Source organism: Athene noctua, chromosome 1, assembly GCF_965140245.1.
Source record: "Athene noctua chromosome 1, bAthNoc1.hap1.1, whole genome shotgun sequence".
NCBI lineage: Eukaryota > Metazoa > Chordata > Aves > Strigiformes > Strigidae > Athene > Athene noctua.
In genome coordinates, this window is record NC_134037.1 from 176862393 (window position 1) to 176888339 (window position 25947).

Sequence of the window (25947 nt, forward strand, 5' to 3'; positions counted from 1 at the left end):
TCTGTTTATAATAAATAAAAGAGGGAAGAACTGCTTATTCCACATTAAAATGCAGGGAGTTAATAATTTTTGATTACATTATTAAATGTTCTCAAGTATTTCAATCCAAATTGTATCTCTAAATTATATCTCCTGTCAAATTTCTGGAGTAAAATAGATTAAGTGCAGTTAATATTCAGTATTGACCTGTAATTTTTCTATATTAGTCTTTGGACAAAAGTCAGGATTCTCTTAGCATTTTCAACTGAATAATTTCTTCCTAATACTTAGAACTTGCACTGATATTTTTGAGTTTACAGGTGCTTCCAGATATTTTTTCAAGCAATTGACAGTTTATCAACACTAGGCTGTACACAGAAAAAGCATGAATTCATTTCTATCAGAATAGCACAGAATAGTAAATAAATGCTGTAGGAGTACTGCTCAGAATTCACAGCAATGCAAAATCAACAGTTTCATATAATAAAACTACATGAATTTCCGTGTGCGGGAACTAAAAGGACCCTAATTTTCCATTATTATCTTTGAAGATTTATTTTAGGTCATTAGAACCCTATTCCTGTAAAGTAGTCCATCTCCTCTGTCATTTGTAATTATGAAATTTGATGAATTTGGGAGTTAGACATAACTAATTATCTGCCTGCATCCACAAATCATCTGTATCATCCATGAAAATAATTTGGGGTGTAAAAGTTACTGAAATAAGCGTTGAGAAAAAAATCAAGCCAGGCCTCAATTTTGTAACTTTATGTTTTGGATACAGTAGAAATCCCTTTGGCTCTGATCCTGCAATATACTTAAATCAGTGTTCTTGGGTGCAATATCTTGGGCTCTAAAAAGAAACCAGGGGAATGTAAATTTTTCCTTGAAACTAATGGAGATTCAAATGATGAGCAAGTGTTTTTCTTACACATCACAATCACAACTTTGTCTTTTGGCGCAGCCTTTTTCACTGTCTGGCGGTGATTCTTTTCACTGCATCTTGTTTTTTTAACCTTCAGCATGCGCCCATACCAGGTTTCCGCATTTTTTTCCCAAACCATATGAAGCAGCTTTGCAACAATCCTCTTGAGTTTTTCCTCTGTCGACACGCAGAACCGGTGGATGTGTGGCCAGAGGCGTGTGACTGGATGGGCTGGTGGGTACAAGGGCTGTAGCTGGAAACGGGACTTGTGAGTAAGATGTGTGGGCCAGCTGAAAGGAGCCTTCCCCCATCCTGCCGTGGCTGCCACCCTGCCTGCTCTCTGCCTCCTCCACAAACGGGGACCACCTGCCAGGCCCCTCACTTGTGCCTGGTGATGCGGCCATGGAACAGAAAGGCAGCGCTCGCATCGCATCCATGACAGAAGAACTGTGTTAGTAGCAAGAGTCGGTTCTGGGTGGGTTGTACTTGGTGCGCAAGACACACAACTTCAGGCCACCGGTCTTCCAAACCAGAAATCTGCAATCTCTCACGAGTCTCATGACAGAGTCCTGTTTTCCAGTTCGCATACCCTTAGTTTGGAAGCCGTTTATCAAGGAGCAGGTGATATAAAGACTGATTGGGTGTTACTCTTGCAAATAATGAATAATCTGGTTCATGCACTTTCACTGTTTGCTAGCACATCCGTTTTCTTAGACCCTCGTGCTATCTCAGTGGGGCCCCTGGTAAGTCTTTAGCCAGGCACGTTTAACAAGGCCTTTGCCGAGCCGTACCTCCTGTCAGCACCACTTTGCTGGCAAGCTGAAAGGCCCCGCGAGAGCCACACCCGTGCCGGTCGGTGTAAGCCGCGGGCCGCGCCTGGTCACCTACAGCCAAGTCCCTCGGAGGTGCGGGCGCCGCGGCCGGCGGGTTCTCTCCATGTCGGACCCTCACCGGCTCTACGGCGCCTGCGGGCAGCCCGGGACCTGCCCCGCTGCCCGCGGACCCCGCCGCAGGCCGACTCTGCTCTCTGCTCTGAGGCTGTGCAGTCCCCAGCAATGAAAGTAGTTCTCCTGAGTTAGATCTGCTGATTCTTCGTCTGCGGAAAGCGCACGGCTTATTTCACACGGCAGTGTTCTCGTCAACCTCCCTAGAAAATACCAGCGCTCTCCGTTACCTTCCCTTACAGTGCCACCAGGTGACCGGCCGGGGGAAGGAGGCCGAGGCCCCCCGTGCCCCGGCTGCGCGCAGCCCTGCGGCGGCTGAACCGGCGCCGCCGGGTCCCGCCGAGCGCCCGCCTACGCCGCCCGGGCTGGGGGAGGCCGGCGGGACCGGGGCCCGGTGCCCCGGCACGCCCCGCTCTGCGCCCGCGAGCCCGCCCTCTTCAAGACACAGTAAAAAAAAAATAAGGAAAAAGGAGTAATTTATTTAAAAATAAAAATTAAAACGACGGCGGTATTGATCAGCGGCGAGCCTCAGGCGGAGCCCGGCGGGCAGCGCTGGCCCGCTCTGCCGCGGCCCTGCCAACGCCGAACGGCGACCCCAACCTCCGCCCCTCAGCGCGGCCCCGCTGTGGGAGGCGCGGGCGCTGGCGGAGGCCGGGGCCCAGCGGCACCGCCCGGCGGGCCCGGGGGGCGGGGGGGAGCCGGCGGCGAGCGGCCCTGCCTGCGGGGCGCCGCGGCGGAAGGGCCGCGCACGGAGCACGTTCGGTGCCCGGCCCCCCGCGTGCCTTGGGCGGGCGTGGCCCCGGTCTCTGCCCCAGCCTCGGCTCCGTCCCTGGCCCCGGCGGCGGCGAGCACCATGCGGGCCACCCGGTAAGGCTGCCCCCGTGCCGCTTAGCCCCTGCCCGCCGCGGCGGGGCTGGGGGAGGGGGGGCGCGGCCGGCGGAGACGCCGCTCCCCGAGGCGGGGAGGCGGCGGTTCCCCGCGGCGGTGCCGGGGCGGGCAGGGCCCTGGGCCGCCGCCCTGCCCCGGGGGGTGCGGTGCCGCGCCCCGACCCTCGCTCCGCGGCTGCCCAGCCCTCTGCGGCGAGGGGAGGCTCGACGCGTTGGCCGGCGGGGCGATGTCGGGGCGTGGCACCCTAAAACTTGAAGCAGCGGCGGAGGCAGCGCGGGTTCGGTGATGGCGCCTGGCCGTGTCAGTGCTGGCCCCTCTGGGCAGGGGGAGCGCCTGTCCCGTCCCCCAGCGCGTCTGAATGTCCCCAGCTTGGGGAGGTCCTGCCGGGGCGCAGGCTGGGCCGAGCGGGGAGTCGTTTGCTGACTGTGCCATGAGACACGAGCCAAGAAGCTGTGCCCCTTATACGGAGTTTTCCCCACTGCCATTCATGTCCTGTCTGGGGCGTAGGACACACTGCTGGCTTCTGAGGGGTTTTTTGTGTGTGTTCCCTTTTACTCCCTTAAGTACTCCCGGTATACCTGCAGCCAGAGGAAGCTTATGTGCACATGATATGTACGTGAGGGATGTATATATAGACGCATGTGTACATGGCCCTTCTTTTCCTTTGGAGCCTGGAGACTTGCTATTTTTTTGAGGTGAAACCCCAGCCTCAGCTGAAGAAAACGAAGGGACAGGCAACCCACGTTCCTGTCAGGAAAATGCCGTGAACTGTCAGGAGGGGTTTTACTCCTGCTGATGCTCTGTGTATTTTTGTGGTACCACTACACAGTGGAGGAGTCACACTGGCTACTACCTGGTTGAACAGTTACTGAATTGCTGAGTGGATGACATTCTCTGAAGGGTTTTGTGGTTTACCCTTTGGCTGCACAGCTAAAAGGATTATATCTTGCACTTTGGGCTTTTTCTGAGTCGCAGCAGTACTAAGCCATGGAGGAGAAGACCAGGCTTAGCTGAATGGGACTGTGTGGGAGGCCTTGTGTTATCCTTCTTGGGGTATTCCACCGCTGTGCACACTAGCCAAGTGGAGGAGAAGTGTATGGTTAGGGTCATGGATGATTTCCTAGATGCACACAGATCCCATCAGTGTTAGGATGTCTATGGAGTAAGAAACTGGAGTTTGGTTTAAGCTGGTTGTCCCAGGGCATCTGAATAGTCAGTGAAGAGAACAGTTACCGCCAGCAAATTATTCTTCCTTCCTGTTTTCAGATAAGGACAGGTATCAGTTGGAGTTTCAGCGGGCATGAACTGTCGTACTGATTGTATCTGGTTCTAAAAATGAGGCTGAAAATAAGGAGCGGTGTTTCTGAAGAAATCAGCACCGTTCCAAAAATTAATCCTAAATTATTTTGATGGCATTGGTTTTGATGACACTAAATTCTTCTGTTCTGCCTATAGGTTGTGCATCATGAGGAAGCTTCCATCTCTTCTGGCTAGGACACTCACTACTGGGACCAGTGGCTCTCCAGTGCTTCCCGACATGTCTGAAGGTAAAGTAATTGGCTGTACTTTGGAAGATTTAGCAATGTTTCTAAGGAGTTTATTCTTTGAGGTGGTGGCCCTTCATGTGTTAATATGGTTTGGATAATGAACATGCCCTTGAATGTAAGCTCATAATGTGGAAGTAGCAGAAAATCACTGTGTATGTTTGGAGATTAATGGCAACAAATATGCACAATCATGCAGATTTAGAGGCTTGTCCGGTTCTTTAGTCTTGGAAGAGCGTTTTCTGATTATTTTCTGGAGGGACAACTGCTTCTCAGGTTGACTCTAGATAGGAAGTAAACATAGTCCAGACGGGTATTATGGCAACTGGAGAGAATGGCCAAGAAATGGAGGAACTGAGTGGAAATAATGTTTTACAGAACTTTTAATGTGTCAGTACCATTAATTTTGTAAACTTGAAGAAACCTTTTAATCAGATCAGCAGCATTGCCTTGTGAAAATGCTCTTGACAATAGACCTTTGTGTTGAAAGACTGTTTTAGTGCTCTAATAGTAATAAACCATAATGTTCCTGTTTCAGAAGCTTTTAAAAAAGTTTTCTTGCATTCTAATCCCATTCTAATCCCATGTACTGCAAAAAAAGGGAGAAGGGAAAGGGCTGGAGACAAGTATAAATAATTTCTTCAAGAAGTCCTGCTTGTTTCTGAAATCTTCCCCTTTGTTCTCTAAATAGAAACCACAGATTATCCAGTAAAAGAGAAAATAAGGGTTATTCATTGTCAGAGAACTTTTTTTCATTATTGTTATTAAATAGTAATCTGTGAGGTTAAAGGAGAGAAGCAAGGATACAGAATATTTCATATTTGCAAATACTACTCCTCCCTTTTATTTGGATATTTGATAATGTTACCACCTAGAAGGGCAGTAAAAATAGTGAAGCAGTGAGGCCATACTGGTTTTGCCTGTGATTTGTTTCCAAGGAATGCTCATATTTTTTGGACTACTGTAACTGTAAATATTTGAGTTTCTGTTTTAAAATTGTAACATTTAAATAACGTTATACAAACTTTTGCTGATACGTAAACTATTTTGTGTTGATTTGGTACCCATGCTTTCAGAAAACACCAAATACTTTATTCTTGCTAGTTTTCCATATGCTTCCTCACAACTTCGGGTCCCAGTTGTGAATGCCCTCATTTCTTCCGTGGTTCCCCCAAAGGCTACACCAAGCAGGACTTTAGAAGTTTCCTCTGAGGTAACTCTCATCTCGCTTCCTAAAAAATGCTCCAGATATTATTTCCAAAGTTAATAGTGTTTGTCAACAATACAATGGTAGCACCAAGTTTGAAAAACAGATTGGAATTACATTGCAAGCAGATACTACATAGAGTCAGTATACAAAGGAACTGGAAAGCTGGCATTGAAGAAAAGGATGAATTCGGTTGAAAATACAAAAGTACTGACTGTAAATGAGGCAAGGACAGGTTGCCTACAGCTGCTGACTAAAATTAAGGAACATATGCGTAAGTGAAAGTCAAGCAGGTAGAATAATCAGGTAACTCCTTACTAGATGTTGTTTGCATTGTTTCTTTTAATTGTTAATCTGACATGTGTTTTCCACTCCACAGGACACTTACCCATTCATGTGAATAATGGTGTGTTGTGGTAATCTGTACATATTTTAATATTTGCTATAACACTAAACTTAGCTACTGTTTTTCCTTACTTTAGCATTCATGAAAAATGCTATTATTCTTCTCTGTCGACTTGCTTAAAGCCTCTTTGCCTTCAGTGAATGGCTGTGATCTTATTTGTGGCAGTATTATTGTACTAGATCTCTGGCAGCACACTGTGTTTCTGGTGGCGTGCCGGATAACACCTTTCTAAGAGGCTTGTGGGATACAAAATCTCTTGCACAGCAACTCCTGCAGTATTTAGCTTCATTTTTGACATTTGTACCTGCATCTTTCACTGAACTCCAGACCAAGGTCTGTACCAAAACTGGTGGTAAAATACACCGTAGTGGCCTACCTGAACCTGGATACAGCCTGGGGAGACACCAGCACAAGGGGGGACAGATCTCACTGTCAGAGATAAATGCATCAATCTTGTACTGCTGCCCTTGTCCTTCGTCACAACACAGTGCAAATAAACTCAGACCCTGCTGTTCTGGCATTAACGATCCACTGATTACAGTTTAGGATATGCTGTGAAATAAGCAAAATGATAACTACAGATAAACCATTTGCTGTAGTTGTTTTGCGTGTTTAATACATTTGCCAAATAAGAAAAGAGAAAGAGTTTATGGATTTTTATGCTGAATTACTTACTTAAATTTCTGCTGTAAGGTAACCAATATCTAGAAGAGTGATACAGTCTTCCCAAGACTTCCCAAAAAACCAGCTGTGCACTTAGGAGCCTGTAAAATGGACTAGATTTAGCTTGGAAACACTTTCACGCTTTGTTGCTTTTATTGTTAAAATAAAAACTATGTGGTCTCACCCTGGCAAATGTTTACTTGTACGCTTAAAATTGAAATCAGAAGTATTAAATGGGTCTAATGGTGTATATATATTTGCAGGTTTGACCTGAGATTTTTTTCAGAGCTTTTTACCCCTTTAGAGTTGAAAAGGAAGATGAACTTAGTTTAAACAGAGAAAAGTGCTGTTTATTCTCCCTTCATCCCAGCACAGTCTGCACATTGTTGGAAAATTGAGGTTTTGTCTTCTAGAAGCTGTAACAGTGTTTCTGCTAACACTGTATTGATCCAATGTATGCTATGGCAGCTTCACAGGTGGAGTATGAGTAACAGGAAAGTAGTACCCATTCTGTAAACAAGCCTGCTGCTTCTTTCAGACCTTCCCCCCTTCCAAAAAAAATCGACCTTATATTTTCAATCAGTTTCTTTTGTGCAAAATTTTTTTGTTCTTAGAATTAGTAGTAGAACTCTTCTAATTCCAAGACATGTTTTTAGCCTAATTTCCTAAAGAATTGATGCCTAAGCAGTCTATTTTGTCTTTGTCCGCTTATCTTCTTGTCTCCTTCTTCCAGAACCTTTTGTTGCTCGATGTCAGCCAAAATAGATGAGCATAAATCTCGAAGAGAAACGTGGTTTCCACAAGCTTTGTGAAAACTGTCTTCCAAATCAGAGGTTTGTTAGGGTGCCAGAGCTGGTGTTGGGGTCAGCCCCGGACCGTGGTGTTTGCTGGCAGTTGGCGAGTGGCTAGGATCTGTGTGCTGGCTGCTGGCAGCCAGCCCCTTGCCTGCCTCTGGGCTAACCACATCTCATGGGCAGATGAAACAAAAGCAGGCTGTGAGTGTAGGGATGGGAGCTGAGGGTGTTGCAGGGGAAGGAATGAGAAAGGGGAGTCTGGGGGTATTGCAGTAGTGATGGTGTGGGGCACTTCTGTAGGAAAGCAGCAGAAGCTGAAGTGACTGTATGGAGAGGAGGGAGGCAGAGCTGAGTGGATCTGAGTGAGAGTGGGGTATGTGATTTACCTAGGAAATCAGGCTCTGCTCACTGCAGGGTTCATAGGACAGCTTGCTGATCATTGTGAATACTCTGACTGGGCATTTAGCTTGAAAAGTGCCAAGCCTGATGATGTCTAATAACCCAAAAGTTACTCAGTGTTATGATCAGCTTGTGAGTCACCAGCAGCCCTCTTTCTGTTTTACCATGAAATTTTGGATTTTTTTTGGGTAGCCCTTCCTTGATGTGTCCCTAACTATTTTGTCCTAATATTTGAACCCCCTTGTCTAAAAATATTTGTAAATAAGCAAGGAATCCCTACTATACAATTCTCAACTTCTGTTCTGAGCTTGAGAATTGTTGCTGCTTGTTTTCAGGTGTTTCCAAACAGCATACATTCACCATCCTAACAGTGATGGAGCAGTTTGATATATTTGATGGGACCTTAGCACACTTAAGTATTCTTAAAATTTAGGAAAAACTTGTGCAGATCTAGTGTTAATTTGGATGGTGCAAACAGTGCCGGAATCAGTTTTATAGGTCTGGCTTCAGTGTCTTAACACTGTGTTCTTTGAGAGTGCTTAGAATTTAGGCTACAAAACCCTGCTGACAACAGCCAGTCTGCTGACATTACCTGCCTTCATGGGTGAAATTATTTAAATAGTACTCTTCTCATTCCCCGTCTCCCAGCTGCACTGTTCCTTTTTATGTTCTTTTATGACTTTCTGATTTGTGTTATCTCCACAGTTTGTTTGTGTTTAGGCTGAAATATTTTCACATCAAAATTCCTCAATCTGATCTCAATTTGCTCTTTCAGCCGTTAATTAGCACTGTAGGTTCTTGACTGCATTAACAAACACTCTTTGTTGGCTATACACAATAAGCTACGGAATCATGTTACTCAACCCATTATTGTGATATGCCTACTAACAGCCTCAGTAATTGGCCAAATTTCTGTTCCTGAGCTGCTATTTGCATGAATTTGCTTAATTTTCCTGGTCTGGGATGAGGATTGTGCCTTTTACACCAGGCAACCTCATGTTCATCACTTGCAGAGCTAAGCTTGATTTGCTTTGATTTTTTTTTTTTTTTTCAGTGCGGAGCAGATTGAGGGATATAGTGGGAGCATCTACCAACTGGAGGTACAGTGTACATTAAATGTATTTTACTTTATTTGTGAAACCCAGGTAGAACTCAGCATTGTGGTAGTGGAAGTTAACAATGTTAGCTTGCTGACTGGGGAAGAAAAAAGATCCAGCTAAAAAGTAATTCAAACAAGGTTTCTGAATTGTTACTTTATGAATCACAAACTTCTGAGGTTTCTCTGGCAGAAGATCTTAAACACCAAAGGAACAAAATATGTGATCTTGATGCTTACAACTTTCTCCCATTAGCTTTGAACCCAATGGAAATTTAAGAGCTATGGAGCCTGGCTGGAAGTGTTATGTTGCTGTTACCTCTTGATTTATGTGTAGGTGGATTACCCGTATGGTAGATTTATCCTGCACTGGATTCATTGGCAGCTGGTTCAGTGTGAAGCAGGCCACATTACAAATGGCCTGACAGCACCTATGTCACTTTGGAAAATTGTCAACTTGGGATCAGTGTCTCCTTAGTCAGGAGCATCTCAGGCATTTCTTTCTTTGCTGTAACTTAATTTTAGATTAATTTGCATATAATTTAAATAATTGATGTTTTGGCTTTATTCAGGTGACCTTCCTCCCCTTCCATTACATTGAATAAGCCAGAGTTGACTGTAATCCTTTACTGTTAATAGTTCTGAAAAAGGCAATATAGCAGTCTGGGGGAATTATACTGCAGTTTGGTTGGTCACATAGTTATTGTATTGATTGTTAATTTGCTGTGGCTGTGTTTGCTGTGCACTTCTTTCACACTTTGTCCACTGATAGGGAAATGAGAGAGGCTTGCATGGGTGGAGTGTCTGATGTGTCCAGGCCTTCTGACAAGGTTTATTTAAACAGGATTATAGGCACACTAAAGAAAACGCCTGCATCTGGGAAGCTGATTTTTGCTTAGATCTAAGCAGAAGGGCGCTTGAAATTTTTAGTAGGTCAGCTGAAAGGGCTCTAGAAGTTGACTTTTATAAAGGCCTTTTCTGCAGCCCAGAATGGATGGAGAAGAACCGCACCACATGGAAGTACCATCTGAGGATTGAGATTTTAGGGGGCTCTGGTCAAATTTGATTTTCTGTCCATTTCTTTTTCCCCACTGCTCCCACACTGGAAGGAGAGCAGACTGAAGCCAGGATCATCACAGCACTGTTTTTCTGAGATAGGTATGTCCCTTATGCTGTATAAAATACAGCAGAAATGGTTTGTAGAGTACTGTATGCTTCAACTACCATGAAGAAGTAAAGCCAGGGAGCCCATAGCCGGGAGTGCTTGAGAATGATGAGTTTAATATGGAGAGGTTTGGAGGACATGGATCATATAGCCTTTGAGATCCCACTTTTAAAATGGAGTGACAAAGCATTGATACATGTGGAGACTGAACAGCCAGTGCTTTAGTTGAGTTAGGCCACAGAATGACTAAAAAAGGACAAACCTAAGAGAATAGCTTGATAGGGTCCCAAAATTGGAACTAGGGAAGGAATGATACCTCTGAATTGCTGGGAAGGAGGAGAGACGCATGTTGGAGGAATGCCTTTGGCTGTTAATTTTGCTAAAAGGGAACTGTGGTTCATGATTTCTTTTGTAAAGGCCAGTGGCATTTTGTATTAGAAAGAAATATCTTGATTATATTTTTAGTCTGGGTTTGTACTTAAGTTGTACTTAAAATTATTAATCTGTTCATTGCTAACTGTAATCTAGATAGATTTGTGGCCATTTCAGAAATCAATAATGCAGTTTCTCAGAATGTTTAGAGTAGGTATTAGTTAATACTTAGATGAAGTATTGTTACTGTATGACTAGTACTGCAGTACTATGACTAGTACTGCAGTGTGTAACAGTATTTATCTGTTGAAAAATGTTATTGTCTTGAGCCCAATACTTCCATATGTTGAAGAATACATTCTGAAGCTGACATCAAGAAGAGTTCTGCTGCTGACCTCAGAGGAACCAGGATGGGACTGGTGAAAACGGGATATAGTTAAATTTTCATTCTTTGGTTTCTCTGTTCTTGTAGACAAATTACTGATTTACTCTCTAATTAATTTCTCTTAAACCTTTCACTGAAAGACCTTGGAAACAAATCTTTTAAAAAGCATAAAAGTACATAATTTTGGACATTGCGTCTTTCCTTAGTCATCCAGTATATTCTATTTCTATGCAGTGACATAACTTCAAACACTAACCCCCTGGAGGAGGGTGTTTCTATTTTCTCTGAACTGTGCAGTAATCATGTTGCTCGGATGGGGTAAACCATATTTCATGTTTAAAACAAAACTAATTGACATTTTCTGCTAGACTTTTACTCTCTTTGATCATGGATTATTCTTAGTTCCCCAAAAATTATGAAACAGAAAAGAGGGAATATAAATATGTTGAAGTGTGACTGCTTTTTACTTTTCCAAAAATAAAACTCAAGCCAAAAAAGTCTTCATCTTAAATGTCTAATACCCAGAATCCATCCAAAGTCAAATCTTAAGACAAATTTTCTTTTTAGTGAAAAGGTTCTTTCTGTCATTTTCTTTCAGTTATTTTTTAAAATTGGTTTTGTTAAACACAGTGGCACTCATGTCTCAGCAATGCAGCATGAACTACGGAATGAATGGCATGCATCCACAAGTTTAAAATGAAGTTTTGTTACATAATGTTTTATGTCTTCTCTTGCTCTATGAGATGGATTCATAGTTTTGCATACTTCTTGGCTTTATACCGGAACTGTTACATTTTTAAGCCTTAGGTTTTTAATGCATTGTTGTCGATTCTGGGGATGTTATAAAATACTTGCTCCATTCAGTCAGGTTGCACTTTTAAAGGGAGGGAATACTGGAGGCACAGGTCAGTGAGAGTCTTGGGTAAGGTTGTTATACATACCTGTGCAAGGAGCCAACTTGGTAGATTGGAAGGAAGTGACAGTAAGTTGGCCCTTACTCCCTTGTGAGAGTTGCAACCCCTCTGACTTGGTGGTGCTGGAAAAGCAGCTCTGAAGGGGTAGTGCTTCCTTTTCTGTGTTGTTTCTATAACTTTGCTGTATAGTCAATAGATGACTGGGTAGGAAGAGAGAGAGAAATAGATTAATTTTCCCTTTGTTTTAGCTTGCTGATCAAGTGTATGCTGTATGAACTAATGCTGGAGAGGGAGAACTCACCTGTGGATGATAGCATGTTTAGCAGATTAGTTAGCTTTGTTGTTAGTACTAACTGACACTGTACATCTGCTTTACTTCTTGGGAGAGATTGTAAGTTGACAGTCAGTCCTTTAAAATTGGTACTGTAGGAAGAGTTGTGATACGGTAGTTATGGAAGACATGCATATGCACAGAACCTCATAGGTTAAATTACATCTGATTTGTTCTTTTCAAGGGGAACCATTTTGGTAGCATTCAGATCATCTCTTGTGCAAAGTATGTGCTTGCCACTTGTACACAAAACTATTTATGTTTTCTGCAGTAGTTTTGCTTAGTATATCTCATCATGTGCATTTCACTTTCTTTTCAAGGCACGCTCACTGTGTCTTCCTATTTTTACTATTTTTTTGTTTTCATTTTGATAATTTTCAGTGTGCCATCTTTTAGCTAGGGTTGCAGTTCTGTTGTCATACTCCAGACGAAGTGGTTTGGTTTTTTTTTCTTACCAGGGATCATGTGCAAGCAATGCAAGAAAGAAAAGCTCTTCATACTTTACTGGCAAAACAACAGGAAGATCTCCCTCCTAGGAGAATGAAGGATAGCTACTTGGAAGTTATTCTACCTCTAGGAAGTCAACCTGAAATAAGAGAAAAGTACTTGAATGTACACAACAGTGTAAGGTAACGAAGCAACCGTGTTACACATACAGGAAAGCATTAACTTTCATTTTCTATGTACGTAGGTATTTAACTGTCCAAAAACGTATCTTACAGGTTTGGAAGGATACTTGAAGATCTTGACAGTTTAGGAGGTATGTATCTATGCCCTTGTAAAGAATGCACAAGCAGGGCAGACAAAGTGAGTTTGAGTACTATTGAGCACTGTTTGATATGAGGGAAGGAGACACATCAGTGAGGGAGGAAGTCATATCGATGTGCTGTTTCAAAGGAGGAGGAAAAAAAGGAAAGATACCAAAGCTGAAAGAGAAGAAAGGATGATAAAGAACAGACGGAAGCAAAATTGCTCAGCTTCAGCTTCTTGCCTCTGCCAATTTTGTAAAGGACCAACTACAAGAATAATTTACTGAGAAATGATCCTAGATTATTAATCTGCATTGGATATTAAATCAGAGAAAATTTGCAGAGTGCACTAGTTCAAATTAAAACATATGATTCTTCTCTTTAAAAAAAAATCACAAAACCTAACAGATAGGGAGGTGCAGATATCTTAATCTTCCCTTTGGGGAAAGGAGAGTATAATCTGGAAAGAACAGAATGTATCCGTTGAGAACAGATGAAAAACACTTGATACAGATTCTTGGGTTCTGTCTCCAAATTGATGTTAAGGGTAAAAACAACTCAGTTGTTTCATGAGTTGGCTTTTTTTTTTTCTCCTTTTCATTTATTTATGGTCTTTAAAAGGTCAAGATCCTTGACTTTTGTTTTGCAGATAAAATAAGAGCTAGGTCATTAATATTATATAACTCAGATATACTTTTACCTTAAAATGTCACCAGCTGACTTCCTTCTTCATCAGAGTTCTGTAGCTGGTTGGGAGCATTTTAACGGAGGTTTTTGACAAAGAGTAAGTGCTTATTAACAGGAAGTTCTGAATAGAATAGGTTTGTTTTTTTTTTTTTGGTCAGGAAAGAAAGCCCTTCTGTGGATCCAGATGGGCAAGACTGAGAAGACAAAGAAACAAGTGAATGCATGTCACCTGTCTATCAAGGATAGACAAGATAGCTAGATAATTTATATTTATTTCTGGGATGTAGAAGATACTGGTTTCAGTACCTGTCCTGAATTAGAAAAGGAAACTTGAAACTATTGGCTACCCTTCATTGGTAGATGAGATGAGCCTGTTTTTCATTCTGTGCCTTGTTTGTTTTCCCTGGAAATCTGTGAAGATCTTAAGTTTTTCCTTTTGCGGCACAGAATGTCTTTGCCTTGTTTGTAGTCGTACTGGGCTTCAGTAAGTTCCACTGGGGATGTATCGATTTGGGTTTATCAAGATTCTGTCCCAATAACACAGTATTCAGGATGCTGGTCAGTAGTTTTCACAAGAAAATGTACTGTTTCATCTCCCTTCTGCCCTGCCCCAATATATTCTGTGATCTGGCAGATGTACTGCATAAAGGTCTGATCGACTTCTAGTTTTTTGTCTTTGGCAATAAGATTTGGATAAATCCCATTCAGACTCTTATTAATCTTATTGATGTCATGAGTTGATAGGCATAACAGTTTTTAGAATTGTGACTTCAGTAATTTTAGGGAAAAAAAAATCTTAGATTACCTGGAAGGACAGAATTTGTCCCTCTCTCTTATCTCTCCTTAAGTACAAACAGATACTCTTGACTATGTAAATCTGTGTTGAGGGAAAATTGTATGAATACTGCAAAAAAAAAAAATCTTTGCAGCCTCGTATTATTCTAAGGAGCACGTTTACTTGGATGTGCTCTTATGAGCACAGATAATCAATTTAAATAGTGGTTTGTCTAGTAGTAATTACAGTATAATGAATACCTCTGACTGTGCTTTCATGCCTGTAAGGCACAGTTCATCTAATCTGCACCTCTTTAAAGGTGAATTTGAAAATAAGTCCTCATCACATATCCTTGGACAACCTGCATGACAAAATAGAGGGTAGGAAGCATCTGAGACAGTGGGCTGTAGGGTAGAGGGAAGAGATTACATTGGATCGGGAGTGATGGATTGATTTAAAGTGCTCAGCTGAATTTCTCTGTGTGGCATGTAAATACGCAGATAACTGAGACATCTGCTGAATTAGTGGGTTTTTTAATAGCAATCCTGTGAGTTACATACATGAAAATGTGGAAGTTGTGTGCACTCTTACAGTATGATTCTTCAGTTTGTGTTTTGCAGGTACTCCTCATGCTTCACAAAGATGACTTTGATCTGCTCCACTGAGGTTTCTGTTAAAGAGCTGACTCCATTTTTGGTCTCTCCACAGTTCTTATTTGCTACACTCACACCAAGCAGGAAATGCAGCCAAGGTCTCCCTTATCAATAGTTACAGCTCTGGTGGATAAAATCAGTAAGTGGCAATTTGGTCAGTAGAAATGGTTTCATCTGTTTGCCTTACTCTTTCAGCAGCTACTGCCTTCCCATGGTTGTTACTGAGGATAATTTCTTCACTCTCCTGTTTAGTGTACTACATCTTGTTTTGGCTTTGAACTCAGCACTGTGGCTTTTGTTGAAGGGAGGAGGGAAGAGGGTTTTGTAGATGCTTTTCACCATTTTTGTATTTCCCTTCCCTTCAAAATACAATTTTCATGCTTCCTGCACTTCTGTGTTTGGTTTTATTTTGGAAAGTGAGTTTCCTTAGTTGCATTATTGAACAGTGTTTGTTCTGGTGGCGTTGGACCTTGCTTGTGTCGAATGTCCTGCTGAACACCTCTGTGAGTCTGCCGTCTGTCTGCCTCCTGTGTGCCTGCTTCCTCCTCCTGTTCTGGTTGTAGTCATCTGAAAAGGCAGAAACTGCAGGCTAGCAGTGTGGTCCCTTGCAACAACTCTCTCTTCTGGGTTGTCTTTGTCTGTGCTGCCACTTGCAGAACAAAAAAAGGTTTTAGAGTGTCTGGTCTTTCTAATATTAGATGTGTGATCTGTCTTCAGTAACCTCTAATGTTTGTCTTGTAGATTTGTGCAAGAAGATTATATATCCAGACTGTGACATCAAATTCACAGGCAATGTTTCTTGGGTTGGGAGGACCTCAATGGAAGTGAAGATGCACATGCTGCAGGTTAGTTCCTGTGACTTCTCTCCATATTATGACAGGCATGAGGTGCTTCAAGGGGAATTCTGGATGATGGCATTAGCAATCTAAATTATATTTTCTAGAATAACTGTTTTTGAAGGACCTGAGACAGCCCTTGTGTTTCAAGACGGAGGTGACTTCCAGTAGTCTAGGTGCAGCAAGATACTCTGTTGCTAATCTTTCTTTCAAGAGATGCATTTTTCTTAACCAGCATTTTGTAATTAAATTGCAACACAGTACTCCCTACAGAAAAAATTGGTGTCTGTGCTCTGCATGTTCATAAACAAATTTCTCCCTGCTTTTGAAAAACTTTATTTTCCTTATACCTTTTCATTTTATAATTTATAAATTTTAATGTTGATACTCAGATTCAGTATTAAATTGTATCTCTTGCGTTCATCTTATCTACTGTGTAGCATAATTTTTGTAATAAGTTATTAAATACTAAATATTAGAAAGTAAATGAAGGGTAGCTAGGTTACACTGTTCAGTAAACAGAAGGAATATTAATAATTAAATTTAAAAATTCTTAACATTTCTATTGAATATTTACTGTCAGTTGATTAGTTAACTGAAAGGTCAATTTAATTAGTTAGACTAACAAAGATAGGCTATAAACACTTAAGTGGTGTTAGTGGCTATAATTCAGATAAAGAGGTAAATCTCTGTTTATTCAGTTGGTCTCCTTAAGTAAAGTCTCTGATGTAGAAAATAACGTTACACCTTTACTGTCAGAACTCCTCACAATGCTGGCATTTGTGGCAATTTGGTATTGACAAAAAATGTTTTGACATTTCTCACAGTAAAGGGTAAATGGGTCCTTTTACAATGCCTGTGTTTCCTCCCCTTCCAACTGAAGGTAGTAATCAATAAGCATTCCCTGCTTAATGTTTACATTGCAGCATTCCTGAAACTAGAGTTTTAATTTGTGTTATTTCCTTTTCTTCGACCTGTTGTGAGAGATCTTGTAAGGGATGACAGAACATGAAAATAAACGACATTAACAGTGTGATGGCATAGTTGATGTCAGCTGAATAGCTTGCTAAACACATTTACAATTATAGAGTTTAAAAATACAACTTTTTCCTGTCTCTCTTAGCTACATGATGGTGATTACAGCCCTGTGTTAGATGCAACCTTTGTCATGGTGGCCCGGGATCCAGAGAATAAACGGTAATTTGTAGGACAGAAAAATAATTTTCAGACTCCTGCTGTGGTGAAAATAGCAAACATGTCAGCTTGCCATGTATGTGTAGAGGCCATACAGTGTAGGTGATAAATAGATCACATAGTCAGTGTTTTCTACTGGCAAGTGTTACTTTCCTGCAGCAAGCTTCAGAGCATTGCTTTCAGCAGTGAGATGACACTAGGAATTGTTGTTACTCTTGGGATCTGACCCTTTTCTTGAACAGATTTTGTTTGTGCCGGAATAACTGGTCTGATGAACGCAGAATTGAGTGAGTCTGCTAGAAACCTACCTGCAATCTAGTAGTTGTTAGAATTAATTACCTTCTTGCCATAAAAATGGAAAAGATTGAGTTTCAATGGTTAAATAGTCTTTGAGTGAATAGTACTCTAATTCCCTAATAGATACATGATAGGTCAGAATAATTCAGCCTAAAACTTGCTTATGTAAGTAACATGGAACCGATAAGTATTCCCACAGAACTTAAAAAAACGCCAGCAAATTTTCTTATTTTTGGGGTTTACTCTCTCTGTAATTTCTTGGTCATTAAACTAACAGGCTGCTCAGTTTCAGTTTTGGTTTATGATTCCAGCACCAGAAAAATTGGTTGTATTTCTTAGCTCTTACTTGTATAGCCTGCAAAAGTAATAAACAATTTTCTGTTTCTAACTAATTTAAATAATTGCCTGTATTTAATGAAGGGGTTTTGCTTGCAAAAGAATTACATAAAATCTGATGGAATTATACACTCGCAGATTGACTGAGGACAAGCCTACATGGACTTGTGCAGATAGATACAAGCTTCAGTGGCTGTTCTTCAAGCCAGCTGGCCACAAGCCAGCTGTGTTTTGGAAGCATTCTGTCCATATAAGAAGGGCATTTATTCTATGTGAGGTAAAAACCTTTCAGAGGACTACAGGGTATGTTGGATTGGTTATAGTGCCACAGAAACATGGTCGTGTGGCTTTTGGACCATTGCAAGCTTGCATGTCAGCAGCCTGGGGCTTGGACACGAAAGCCAATGTGTCCTGAGCTGAGAAGAGGGCAAATGAGCTCTGCGATGGAGAAGAAGCTGGTGTGTCTCCAAAATCCAGAGGTTTAGCAAACCAGGAAAGAGCAGTTTGTTCCAAGTGAAAAGATCCTCTCCGCATGTCTCTTGTCACCAGCCTGAGTAAATGCTTGGGGTAGAGGTGAATTGTTCAGCAGATATTTGTGTGTGTGTACGTATATATGTATATTGTTCTGAGTATTTGTATAAATGTGGAAAACAGAAAAATAGAAATTAGAAATTATGGGGAAGAATGGCTCTTGAAAATAAATATTTGACTTTCTTTGTGAAAAGAAATAATTAAATGTTGTATAATGAGTTTAGAGTAAACTTATTTGTGCAGTAAAATAAACATACAAATTTGTGCTCAAAGCAGCCTCATATCATTCTCTTTGATAAGTGGTACACGGGGTAAACAGCTTCTGGCTGTTGATAAGGCTGTCATGGGAACGTGTAGATTATAAGAATGCTTGCTAGCTACGGCACTGTGCTCTTTCTATTCCAGGAGGAATGATACCATTCAAGTTTTGTATATCTGTTTTAGACTATCCTAGATCATCACATCTTCATTTGCTGTGTTTCTAAACAGCTTTCTGCTTGAATAATCTTCATTATAATCTATGGATACAGTTTTAGCTCTTTAAGAAGCATGGATTCACCCCTTATCACTTACTCTTTCTCAGTTATACTGTATAGTGGTTGGATTACTTCAACTGCCTATTCAGAGTTTAAACCAATGTGTTATAGTGTTGGCAGCTGCACATTATGAAATAATATATTTATTTCTATGATATAACCTGAAGTTTGTCTTTTCATCTTGTATTGCCTATGTAAGCAAAAATGGAAGACTGTTATAACATATTTACAGGACAAATTTTTGTAAAGTTTGTAACTTAAAAAAAAATTCCTGTCCATAGGCCAGCGTTTGTTAATCCACTTGTTCCTGAGAGCCCTGAGGAGGAAGAAATCTTCAAGCAAGGAGAATGTATGTCATATTTCCCGGTAGTATGCACATCTGCCTCAGGTTCAACTTAATAGCTGGAAGGAAGTAAAATTCAGAAGTTCTGCTACTTACAAATGCTCCTAATTTGTTTAAAAACAGATTTTTGTTCTGTCACATGTTGTCAGCAAGAGAGTTTAAAAGGCTCTTACATTCTTGGAAACTCTTTGGCTAGACTGACAGACAAGGGCGCTCCTGATGTGCTCTGCACCTTCACTAGACCCCTCTGTTTCCAGGATGCTCAGTGCACCTCAGATCTGAGTGCAGGGCAGGCTTTCCTAGTGCTCTGAGTGATTGATTGCCCACGTGGTGGGTCTACTAGGTGCATCATAGCTCCGTACCTGTCTGGGGTCCCATGTTCCTTTTGGAAGGAAACTCCAAAAGAAAGGGGGAGAGCCAGGGAAGGAGTGTGTAGTTCCATCTTCTTTTGTTTCAAGCTGGAATTTTAAATCAGGGAATTAGAGAAACTTTAAAAACTGAATAAACTGAACAGAAGATCTTTTAAGCTAAAATTTCCATCAGTGTGGCCTGTGGTGATAAGTTCTATCATAAATTTACGTTCTTGTACCACTCGCAAAACCTGAAGAGGATTGTTTGTTCTGTAGGGTTTCTTGTTTGATATGTTTTTCTGTACTTTGAGGGGAGTACTTAAGTTTTCTGTAGGACTGGTGGGTGGGTGTCATAGAATATGTATAAAATGTCTTCATCACATTGGTGAGGTAACAGTGAACTTCTGCCTTATTTTTAATTTGCAGTCAATTCTAAAAGCCAAACTTCTGTTTGAATTTATGGGACTGTGAAGTTACAGCTTTTAACTTACAGGGGGAAAATGGAAAAAGGAAAGAGATAGCTCATTCCAGGTTAAAATCTGAGAGCAAAGCCGATTTTTTTTTTCCTTTTTCTTTGAACTGTAATATGATTTTTTGTGTGTGCGTTTAGTGAACAAGCTGAAGAGGATTGATTTCAGCACTGCTTCCTTACTGAAAATGGCTCCCACTGCAGAAGAAAGGAAAATTATTCATGACATATTCCTTAATACATTGGACACAAGGCAAGAAGGGGAGGGGTGGAGGAGGACTGAAGTCTTATGAAAGAGAAAAATAATGTGCCTTTTGAGTGGTTTTTAGTAACAGAGTAGCATGGAATAAACACACACATTTTGTTTTCCCTTTTAACTATTTAAATTCAGTGGCATTTTATTTGAAACACAGGTGCAAACTTTAATATGATGTCTGCATCTCTTACAAGAGTCTGTTGTTAAAGTGTTAGCAGTGCCAAGATGGTGAAAGTGATAGTGTAAGCACAAAGAGCTTCTGAGCAAGCTGTTAGGAATAATCTTGAGGAAAAAGGTTAATGTTGTTTAACCAAGTAAGGGAATGGAATGGTTTTGCAGCCATGTGACTTGCATACTCAAGGAGTTTTCTGCCATGATATCTAGAAAAATACCTGTCAGGGAAGGAATTGGCCATATTTTGACTGGGTAACCTTGCAATGTGTTTTAAATATAATACCTGACAACATTATTTGAGGGGGGACTGTTGTTGGCATACTTCTCAAGTATGAGAACAACAATTTGTGTGAAATTGTCCAGTGCCAGTGGTGATAGAACAGTGCCTAATAACATTAGTGCAATGTTGTATTTGTGGATAATTTATAATTTATGTAATTTACTAACATTAAACAATTGTTATTTTCAAAACTGTTTACCAAACTGAGACATGCTTTCCCTTAAAATTGGCAGGTGTATTTTGTATGCATTCTGTATGGATTTGAAAACCTTGAACCATCTGCATGTTTGATGTTGAATTACTCTGTTAGTTCACTGTGTGCTTTTAATTCATATTATGGGTCAAAAAACAGAGCAAGGCTTTTCTGACAGAGTGTGAGCTTTGTGGTCGTGATTCATCTTTTCTTTCACGTACCTTTCTCAAGCTGGTTCATTCACGTAAGGTTAAACATTAGCAGAAGTTTTTGAAAGAGCAGAGTGTAGGCTTATTGCAATAACAAATCAGAGTATCATTTTAGATAAGGCTTCAAGGTTAGTTGTAACAGTGTTAAGTGATACCATTTCTGGGTTTTGGGGGTTTTTTTGGTGGTTTCTTTTTTTTTTTTTTTTTTTAGTGTATGTCTGCATTTGCCATTTGTGCATTTTTGACTTGCTGAATTCTGCTAATGTGGGCTATAAAGTTTATTGTCTCTTCCAAAGGACAGTAAGTTTCCGGAGTCGTAAATTACCACCCAATTCAGTGTGGATGGAAGATGCAAAGCTAAAAGGCCTACAGATTTGCCATCCTCAGGTATTTTGAAAAATATGAATGAATTACAGAAACAGTTACTTATGATTTGTCTTGTAAGACTAGTCAAGCCATTATTTTGTTTCTGTTCTGCAATCCTTGCAATGTATTTTGATCTTGGTTTCTTTTGCCATTTTTTTATTATCTGTATGGATTGCCACTGCAAATAGAAGATTTTTACTTTGTTTTCTTTCATTTTCTATAAAGAAATTCCTTTGCACAGTGTTTAAGTTGGACTTCTACTTGCTGAAACAATTTGGAGTTTTTATCTTACGTTGTCAGATGAGTTGGATGAACTCCTATTAAGTTGCCTCAACCATTTTGATTTTTGCATATATATTTCAGTAGTGCTTTTTATACGTTCGGATGCTGGGAGTTCTGTTAAATGCTATGAACTGAAGTGTAGACTTCAACACAATGAATAGAATATATGTAATACAGCAGTTCGATTTTTTTTTTTTTTTTTTTCCCTTACATACAGGAACGGAACATCTTCAATAGAATCTTTGGGGGTTTTCTCATGAGAAAGGCATTTGAACTGGGATGGGCAACTGCTTGCAGCTATGGGTGAGTTGTAGGCCTGCAATATGTATATAATCCAGAGCCCTGTGCACATATACGTAGGTTAGGAAGTCAAGCTAACCAATCTAATGAATAGAAAAGACCTAGCTATCTAGTAGGATCTTGCACTGTTAGTGCACAGCACTATTTTACTTAGAGCATCTGTTTGTATTTATGAAGAGATTTGCATCTTGCTCCTTGGAGCTTGGTTTTTAAGCATTGCATGTCAAGATAGAAGATAGATCCTTTTTCTGTTTTCTTTAATCTTACCAAGTTATTGAGATTGACTTTTGAAGATATGTTTTCTTTCTAAACATATAAAATAGACATTCTATCAAATATATATTACATCTTTTCATTCCATACACAAGAGGAGTGGTTTCTGAACTTCCAGTAACTGCTTGTGCTTAAAAAGTGTGACTGAGGTCATCACCCAACAAAGATATATACATAGGTTTAATGGAGCATGCATAGCCTGATGGAAAGTGTTTTATTTCAGTGCTTGGAAAATTGAGGCCTAAGCATTGATGGCATGAAGATTGCCTAGCAAGTGTAAGTCATAAGATACAGTAATGATGCAATAATGTATCTTTAGAGAGTGTGTATTTTTTGCATGAGAGGTTTCATTAAAATGCTGACAATGAAATATTTTAAATTTCTCCAAACACCCTCATTATTCTTGAGAAGAAATGTCTCTTTTTCTTGCTCAGGAGTTCCAGACCTTTTATTGTATCTGTTGACGATATCATGTTTCAGAGGCCAGTTGAAGTTGGATCCTTATTACTGCTTTCTGGACAGGTAGGAGAAAAACTTTGCTGTAGTGACTTTTAATCACTGATAATGAACAGTGCATTATGAGAGCGTGTGACTTTTATTGTTAAACAGTGTAAGGAAGTCTGTAAGTTTTTTAGTGCCAGTGATAAATTACAAACTATAACTCTTATCTTAACTGTGCAGGTCTGTTACACAGAAAAAAACTACATCCAGGTTCGAGTACACAGTGAAGTTTATGATGCAGATACCAGGGAGCACCAGACAACAAATATCTTCCATTTTACGTTTATATCAGAAAATGAGGTCCCACAGGTTGTCCCCAAAACTTACGGAGGCAAGTATCCAATTAATGCATTGTCATCATAACTCTGTGGACAAGACGACTTGCTTTCTGTTGGAACATTGGTCATTTTAGTAGGTGGACTGTTGGCATTTGAATAATTTAACAGGATTTCATGGCAAGCCACATTTATTTTATGCTTTGATAACAGTGTGGATTGCTTCATAATCTTGCCATTCTGTGTAGTTGCTGCAGTACTGATACTGAGTTACTAATGTGGTTCTCCCTTTTCTCCACCTTATTTCAGAGTCCATGTTGTATTTAGATGGGAAACGACACTTTGCTGCAATCATGAAAGACATTTGACATGCTGAAGGCTGCATCAGCAGTGTAGCAGTATGCTGTCTTGGAAAGAGTTGTCACCAGAGATGGCTAACAGACAGGTGTTTGCAATACTAAAAAAACCCCACCCCAAAACAAAACCCCACACCCCACCTTTTTAGTGCTATTTATGTATTTCCATATATTTGGATTTTTTATTCTCTGCTACTAGGAATTGCTGAAAGCTACTTTTGTATGCTGATGCTAGGAAAAAAGGCTGAAAAAATACAATTTTAAGCTTTAGATAGCTTCTCTTTGTCTGCTTTGAGAGATCTCATTGCAACCTTTGCTTGTCACCATCTGCCTTCTTTCCCTTAGCAGCTCTGTTTTGTGTTTCCCTGTTAAGGGATAGAAGTTCTATCAGAAGAATGTGTGCATAAGTAGATACACACAGATGAATTCATTTGACCTACACTTTTGTGTAAATTAGGTTTAGGGTCTTTTTTTTGACAAGGACACATGTATCTGGGCAGCAGCATAAACTTGGAAGTTACTAGTGTGTGCACAGTGTAAAGCAGGTGTTTCCCATCAGCTGGGATTTTATAAGGTCGTTGTAGCTCCTCTTTTGGATAGTTGGACGTTCCTATGGGAGGAAACTGATTTTTGCCGTGAAATGAGGTGGCCAGATGGTCTCTTCAGGCATTCTGTTTGCGTACAGCCAGTCTTTGCCAGCCACTTTTAACTTTTTTTTTTTTTTTATTTTTATGTAACTGTGAGTGAGTTCCTTAATGAATTGTTTCTCATGGTCTGTAGAGTCGAGATCTGATTGGTGAGATTGGGTGGGACTGGAAAATGGCACTGCAGAGCATAGCATTTTGGTTTGTTAGGGACTGGGAGCAGGAAAGGTAAAATGCTGCTAAAATGGTAATGGTTATGTTTGATGCTGGAGTTAGGGTCCAGAGAATCTGTGTTGACCAGCTCCCAAGTCAGCTGCTGAATGGTGGGGGGATTTTTATCGCACTGACTTTTTATCATACAGCTAGAGGACAGCCTCCTCAGCTGGATTATTTGTCTGGTTCCATGGTAGACTGTAATGAAACATGAATATTGCACAGCTTTGTAGGTTGTCAAGTTTACCTGTGAAGGACAGAGTAGCTTCCCACCACAGAGGGGACGTAACTATGGCAAATAAGTAACAGGAAGAAAATACTTGATACTGAAGTGCTTCTGATGTGGTGGATAAAGTTTTAATAATCTCCAGTATCTGGCAGATAAAGCTCAACATCCTGAAATTAGGAAGGTGAGTGGATGGGAGGCATCAACTTCTAGCAGTGAGGATGATTAGTCACAAGCACAAAACTGGACCTGTGGTACCTTCAAATCAAGACTGATACCCTGTCTCATCAAGACACCCAAAGAGTAGTAGTTGGACTCAATGGTAGGTTAAATGGATGAAATATGATGTCTTATAATACATAAGAATAGACTCTGGCTTCCTTGCTAGGTTTAAAATCTTTTGAAATCAGGAAGCAGCAAGTAGAATTCATGTGAACCAGCACAGATGCATGAAACAGGTTGATAAAATAAAGCAACATGTTGAAATTTTACTTCTGCATAAGAAAGTTTAAGACATTCACAGTTAGGACCAGCTTCCTTTGGTGCTGGAATAGCATGAAGGTCACGACTCCTAACAGCTGATTGCTATTCATGTCAGGATGGTGAGCGTTGTAAAAACCAGCATGTCATACATCAGCCTTTCCTTTCTTAGATTTGGCTGCCTTTATCTGTAAATTAGATAGCTTTCCAGTAGAGGCACAAGGGTGTTGCCTGATCCAGATCAGGTGAATGCATCACAGTGATAGTAAGCTCTTGGTTCCTTACGTGGAGTTTCTCTCTTTAGCCATGCTCCAGTGCTGATGCAGTCTGTATGATGATATAATCTTTTTCTTTAATGATTATGACATTGTGGATATATATTGTATTTTCTGTTTTTCTTCTTTTTAAAACTCTTTGGAATCTCAATATACTTGACTGACCACACAAATAAACAAACTGAAATTCTACCCCAGCTTTTTTCCCTGTTGCTGCATTGGTCACTGTTAGCTGTTAAAAAATAAGTAGGAAGGCAGGAAGTGGAGGGATCTATTTCAGAACTATGTATTACTTCTGATTATCTGCAGATTTTTACCATTGACCCAGTGGTCCTACCTGGGTCACTTTTGTGTAACATTTTAAAGTTAAGGGGGTACCAAGTTCTTTTTCTACTGCCTTTTCAGCTGTATTTGAAGATGAATTTATCATAATTTCTAAATTCAACCTTCGGGAAGGGATTGGAGAGGAGAAAAAGAGGTTAATAGAGTAGGGGTCAAGGTGTGTCATCAGAACCTCTGGACACAGTGAAGAAAACGAATCCTGCAAATGAAGATGCTTAGAAGAATTACTGTGCTGTTGAAGTTCATGATAACTTAATCATGTACCACAATCACAGTAGTTATAGAAATGTATGTACAGTCATACAGAATGTGTGTGTGTATATATACATATGTAAAAGATATAAAATATATACAGTAATAAACAGAAAGACATAGAATATGTGCTCACATATTTTTTACTCTGAGAAGGTCACTCCAAATTGTTCCGCTCTCTGATAATAGGCTAAACGTATCTTTGTTCAAGGGTGTAATTTATGCACATCGTTGTATATCTTTGTGTGTGATAAAATGGTTCTGAGATCTCACATTCAGAAT

At 40.5% G+C, this 25947-nt stretch overlaps 1 protein-coding gene across 7 annotated transcripts; it reads left to right on the forward strand.

The window, feature by feature from the left end:
* Positions 1-2280: 2280 nt before the first annotated feature.
* ACOT9 (acyl-CoA thioesterase 9) lies at positions 2281-25802 on the forward strand. Of its 7 annotated transcripts, none has more exons than XM_074905848.1 (16): positions 2281-2715; positions 4192-4283; positions 5867-5893; positions 8804-8849; positions 12471-12641; positions 12735-12772; positions 14932-15015; positions 15618-15721; positions 16836-16909; positions 18888-18955; positions 19910-20021; positions 21177-21267; positions 21746-21831; positions 22536-22623; positions 22783-22933; positions 23187-25802. In XM_074905848.1, exons 1-16 carry the CDS (start codon positions 2702-2704, stop codon positions 23243-23245), a joined length of 1305 nt encoding a protein of 434 aa, XP_074761949.1. In that variant the 5' UTR covers positions 2281-2701; the 3' UTR covers positions 23246-25802. The 7 variants fall into 7 exon arrangements, with proteins under 7 accessions (XP_074761949.1, XP_074761960.1, XP_074761998.1 ...); XM_074905868.1 differs by lacking the exons at positions 2281-2715; positions 5867-5893 and adding exons at positions 9955-10003; positions 10712-10801 and having other exon boundaries at positions 4223-4283; XM_074905878.1 differs by lacking the exons at positions 2281-2715; positions 5867-5893 and adding exons at positions 9955-10003; positions 10735-10801 and having other exon boundaries at positions 4223-4283.
* Positions 25803-25947: the final 145 nt, after the last annotated feature.